This window comes from Gadus macrocephalus, chromosome 14 (genome assembly GCF_031168955.1).
Source record: "Gadus macrocephalus chromosome 14, ASM3116895v1".
NCBI classification, from domain to species: Eukaryota; Metazoa; Chordata; class Actinopteri; order Gadiformes; family Gadidae; genus Gadus; species Gadus macrocephalus.
This window is the reverse complement of record NC_082395.1, coordinates 17,105,672-17,111,671: the sequence shown is the minus strand read 5'-3', so window position 1 is coordinate 17,111,671 and position 6,000 is coordinate 17,105,672. Positions and strand designations below refer to the sequence as shown.

The following is a 6,000-nucleotide window of genomic DNA, read 5'->3' as shown; positions in this document are numbered from 1 at the left end:
TAGAAATCAAAGTGCTGTGCCAAAACTTCAATACTGGAAAAAATTGTTATGACTATCCTTTGATTCTCTAACATGTTAGAGAATCAAAGGATAGTCATAACAATTTTTTAATAATAATAAAACCGATTATTACAACCCTAAAATATATAGGCCTACATATTTTTTATTGTCCTATAAAAGACGCTTAGTGAAACAAATAAACTAATAAACTGAAACTGGATTGGATTGAGAGGGAAACCACACCAATTACAACAGCAACTCCAGCACTATCATACAGTGGTGGTTGTGATGGAAATGGTCATGGACAGCTCCTCTATTCTGGAGATATAGGAAAACCAGGGCGGACATTACATGCTTTATTCTCCTCTCCATCATGACGCCCCGGAACCTCAGCGTGGATTTGCTTTGTTTGTTCTCAGATGAATATCTGATTGCTTATTTCCCATGGTGTATCGGCGTTGACAGCAGCCTAGTCTTCTTTTATAATCGGTAAACAAAACATAAGTGTATCGTATTGACGAGCCAGAAGGAGAGATATCCTCTTCTCGGATGTTGCGACACCTGTAGCTGAGTGAGGGAGATGTGTGTGTTCGTGAGTGTGAGAGAGAGAGAGAGAGAGAGAGAGAGAGAGAGAGAGAGAGAGAGAGAGAGAGAGAGAGAGAGAGAGAGAGAGAGAGAGAGAGAGAGAGAGAGAGAGAGAGAGAGAGAGAGAGAGAGAGAGAGAGAGAGAGAGAGAGAGAGAGAGAGAGAGAGAGAGAGAGAGAGAGAGAGAGAGAGTGTGTGCGTGTGTTTGTGGTGCTTTGATGCAGATGTGCAGTGTCGGTTTTAAAGTGTGTTTTATAAGCGGGGCTTCACACTCATCGTTCATCCATCAGTAAAAGAGGTGCTTTGGGAGGCGGTGTTGGTTTCCCCGGAGGAAAGCGCAAGGTATACTACATGAGATCAAAGCCGTTTAGAGACGCATTAGTTTCTAAGCCGATCGCCGTTTGCTCGCTGGCGGCAGAGACCATGATGGACAGAGAGGAATCCGTCGTGACCAGAGCTGGGAGAGTGGAGAGTCTGTGAAGCCGGCCGTGTGCATCCGCAGGAAACTAAACACAAACCCCATCCATCCTGACGCCTGGACAAACGTAGGGGTACGAGGGTGACCCATCGCTTCGCTTCAGCTGCCTTCTGTTTTAATTTATTTTTTCAATAACTTTTTTTTTAAATTTTCTTCCGTGGGGGCCAACAATGGGGAAAGACGAATGCAAAACCATGCTGGACGCCCTGAACAAAGTGACCGCTTGCTACCGGCATCTGGTCATCGCCCTGGGCAGCACGTCGGACTCGCAGAACCTCCGTGAGGAGCTGAGGAAGACCCGCAGGAAGGCCCAGGAGCTGGCCGCGGCCAACCGGACCAAGCTGACCGCCCTGCTGAAGGACAAGACCATCAGCAAGGACGACCGCGCCGAGTACGAGCGCCTGTGGGTGCTGTTCTCCAGCAACATGGACCTGCTGGAGGTGGACATGAAGAGGTCCCTGGAGATCGGGCAGGACTTCCCGCTCAAGCTGCCCACCAGGCACCTGATCGCCACGGGGATGACCGGCAGCACCACTACGGTGGCCGCGCGGGCCATGAGCGTGCAGAACATGAAGTACGAGGCGGACAGCAACGTGGACACGGCGGACCTGAGGGAGCTCCGCACTGAGATCACCCAGGTGAGCCAGATGATGGAGGAGATGGAGATGAAGGTGCAGGTGGCGCCGTGGGCGGTGGAGGCCAAGCAGGAGCCGGGCGCGGAGCTCAAATCCAACATGAGCGTGGGCAACTCCTCGGTCGGGGTGATCTCCATCTGCGAAGAGGAGCCCAAGGAGGACGAGGGGGGAGAGAGAGAGGCCGGCTCCGGGTCATTCTGCGCGATCCTCATCTTCCTGGTGATTCTATTTGTTGCGGGGGTGCTGGGGTATCTGGTCGTCAGCATGTCCTGATGTGTGTCAGGACTACCAACAAACATTGGAACGAGGCTGGCCCTGGCACCGTGGCAACGTGGCACCGGTATCAGAGCCAGAGCTTTTCCAAAGGTGCTTCCTAGAAATTTTTTTGCGGAAACACGATGGAAGAGGTTTATTTTCATGGTTGCTATCTGAATGTTATTTTTCTGGGCTCTGAGGATGGACACACACTACTATGTTAGTTTAGAAAAATTTAGGCGACACCAAAATTGGAAAGGGGATTTGACCGCGCGAAGACTTTTGGCGCTAAATCGAAGCACGTTTTGAAAGGCGATGTTGTAAGAGTCCACTGACGCCAAATGATGTGACAGCGTCGGGTTGAAGTGAATAACGTTGCTACTGACTCCTAATCCAAGTGGATTAGGCCAAAAGCTCATGCGTAAATATAGCCTACTGATGCTAGTGGAGTAGTCCATTTGATGTCCTGATTTCTTCCGTCGTAAATCTAGTCATTTCTAAGTAGGCCTACAACTATTTCCAAACTAGATGGCCATTAGACAACTCATGGCCAGGTGATGTTGATAAAGTCACAGTTAATGACACAAGATTGGAATATCACAATGACTACTGCATAGTAGACCCACTCTGTGGGACGTACAGAGAATGTTGACCAGGACTTTGACCATCATGGAACTCGCCACTCGGCACCTGCTGGGGTTCATTTGCTGGGCCTCATATGAACAGTATTGAATGTATAGGGGCATCACAAAGGTGAGAATAGATGGTTTGTAAATACAGTTTTGTGTCAGATAATGTACATATGATGGAGTATATTTATGATAATAAAATGATGAAAAGCATCAGTGAGTTTGTAATGCGTAGAACGATTAAAATGCTCTCTGTAAGATGATTGAGATGATGAAAGCATTCTGGATTGCTATTAATCGATCATTAATATGGAGATGAATATTGATGGACTATTCATCTGGGCCTTGGGCCATTCCTAGACAGACTTCTGTCCTACCTGTGGTTTATTTTTAAACTTGACATTCCTAGGAGCGGTCTACTATTCCATAAAAAGGTTGTGGCAGATTAGGCAAAGGACTTTCCCTAAATCACCACCCAATCTGGTCGGTACAAGGGTCAAGCATATTGGTAACATGATACTGGTCTAATGACGCAAGAACAAGCCTAAAATAGTCGGTGTATTTTAAGGGAAAAGGACAGGACAGGTGCCAGGGGCCACACTGTGATCCCTGCTAATGTTATTAGTTGTAAGTTTCTTTGCTGGCATTACTGCTATGTGTGTAACCTATGGGGTCAAGACATAGAGCGAGAGAGAGAGAGAGATTGAGAAAGAGAGAGAGTGCTCTAAGGGATGATAATAACACATATTAATCTAGATCATCTAGATGAGTATGTCATCCAGGATTTTATTACAAAACCACTATTCTATTATAGTGAAGTCAGTCCCAAGCCACTAAAAGTAATTTTGTAGGACAGATTCTAGAATCCTTTGGAAGTTGGAACCAAACCATCTTATAATTGATGTCACTCTACACTGCTTTGGCAGTGTCAGACACATGTACACAATTAAAGAGTTGTATGAGTGTAAAATATGTTGAAACTTAGACTCTTACTTAAACTTAGACCTAATTTAAGCAAGTTAATTGTTTTCAAATGTTGTCAAATGAACTAGATGTAGCTCTTTTAAAAACTTCCATCAGAAGTGGGCTTACTTCAATGTATGCGTATACCTCATGGAGTGAACAAAGTTTACAGCAAGAATGATTACTGGCGTTCCAACAACCTCTCAGTCATAAGCTATCAATCCTCAGAGAAGACTGTCAATCAATGTATCGACTTATAATAATAGTAATAATAATCTACTGCATTGATATAGCAAACTCAAAGAGCCTTACACAGTGAGTGTGGGTGGGGGGATCACGCCTCACCCACAACAACTCATAGACTAACAATAGAATAGACTGGCCATATCGTTTGGGTATTTCATTATCTTTTTTGTTACGTCTCAGGGAAACATTTTCCGTCCACTATTAATGTGTTTCATGACATAGAAATGAACTTACCATAAACCTAACCCCAACCTTAACCCTTACTAAAATGAACCACAAATATACCCCAACAGATGAACAAAAATGAACCCATGAATGTAACGACAGAGAGAAAGAAAGAAAGAAAGAACAAGGCAAAGAAAGAGAGAGAGACGATGTAATAACATTTGAGAAAAAACTCAAATTAGGTCGAGGGCATTAATAGGGAAATCCTAATCATTCTCGTCATCATGACCATCTTCATCTTCTCTCTCCTCCGGATCAAGATAGGTATCCAAGGCTATTGGTTGTTGTCATAGTAACTCACCAAAGACTGCAAACGGCATAGAGGGGACACAGCCGTGTCAACACCCAACCGTTTCTGCAATCCAGCACTCCACCGGCTAACAGATGGAGCATTAACTCACGCCGTGTCAAGAAATGTGGCTTGCAGAGGAGGGGGATGGGGGGAGGGGAAATATAGGCCTTCACCACCTATGGCGACCACCTTGGTTCTAACACTAGCTGGGTGGGGGGAAGGAACTGAATGAGTCTCCCCCCACCCAGCTAGCGTTTAGAACCAAGGTGAATAAGAGCCAGTCACACAGTGAAGACAATATGAGCATGTCTTCCTTGCATTCCCTTGGTTCATGCTGCAAGGTGATTCGAGACGCTTTGGTGTGTAGACTGAGACAGACTCCGGCTCTTCCATCCGTGTCTGTAACAGAATGTGAATGATGTCATCAGTGTATACAAGGCAGTTAGGAACCAGCCCATTGCACAAGGACTAGTTAGTAGGGCACTGAATAAAAAAAATTACTCTGTAATTAAGAAAGCAACCCAACCAGCTAATTAACTATAGAACTAACACGCATCCTAATTAATGAAGGTAAAATATTCAGTCAATAATTGTTGCCTTTATTTATCCAGGTTGAGTACAAGCAGATTAGAACTCTATTTTTCAAGGGTGACCTGGCCAAGAGGGCAGCCCAGCACAGGCTAAAACACAACAAGATGCAAAACAACCAAAATGCTACATTTTGGGAAACTCAAACTTGGTGCAAGAAGTACTAAAGGAAAAATCAAGTGTGCAGACAGCGCCCAATCGTGTTATTTTCCAAGTCTTTCCTGAGGCCTTTTATTATCAGCAGTAGAGACTAGATCAGTCACTTGTGCATCTTTTGGTATAAATAACAATACAGCTACAAATAAACCAACTAACTAAAGAGCATGAGGCAAGCTAAGCTTACACCTACTATGCTTTGTAGCGTGGGCACAAAGTACAGAACAGAGTAAAGACAACGCATCTAGATTCAGGACTGAACGAGGACCGTATTTCCCACTGTTCATGATTCAATCGGTCTTGGAAAGGAGTGCCTATGGGAGGTAGCGCCCTCATGAGAATCCCATCAAACGCTAATGTGAATAAATGGAGAACAGCGGGTGCTGCCTAGTTGACAGCGTTTATTGCTTATGAGTCTTAATTTTCAATGTTCGCAAACTGCTGCAAGCACAGAAGACACCCAAAGTAGAAAAGCTCGAGCCCCCCTGCAGTACCCCTACCACCCACTAATAGCAACAAAATAGCCACAGGCACACACACACACACACACACACACACACACACACACACACACACACACGCACGCACGCACGCACGCACACACACACACACACACACACACACACACACACACACACACACACACACACACACACACACACACACACACACACACACACACACACACACACAGACACACACACTGGCCACAGCTGCTGTTTTTAAGTAAATAAGAAGGTGTATTAGTTGAGCTAGCCTCTAGCTATGAAATCCATTCAAGCTTTATTTTGGCAATTAAAAAATAAGAAAATTGTTTCAAATGTGTTCCATTGAAACCGAATAGAACCAGGTCTAAAATGATAATATCTTACCTGTCCTTTTTCACCATATTCTCTATCAGAGAAACATTTATTCAGAATGTAGCTTAACAGGATAGAAGCAATGTTG

At 44.8% G+C, this 6,000-nt stretch overlaps 1 protein-coding gene across 1 annotated transcript; it reads left to right on the top strand.

Annotated features, from left to right (window-relative positions):
- Positions 1-223: 223 nt before the first annotated feature.
- On the top strand, positions 224-2,795 carry si:ch73-167i17.6 (regulator of G-protein signaling 9-binding protein). The gene has a single exon (XM_060071500.1). The coding sequence runs from the start codon at positions 1,234-1,236 to the stop codon at positions 1,969-1,971; it is 738 nt and encodes a 245-aa protein (XP_059927483.1). The 5' UTR covers positions 224-1,233; the 3' UTR covers positions 1,972-2,795.
- Positions 2,796-6,000: the final 3,205 nt, after the last annotated feature.

Excerpts from the sequence above, each read along its gene's own strand:
- si:ch73-167i17.6 (XM_060071500.1), top strand. The coding sequence starts at position 1,234 with ATGGGGAAAGACGAATGCAAAACCATGCTGGACGCCCTGAACAAAGTG.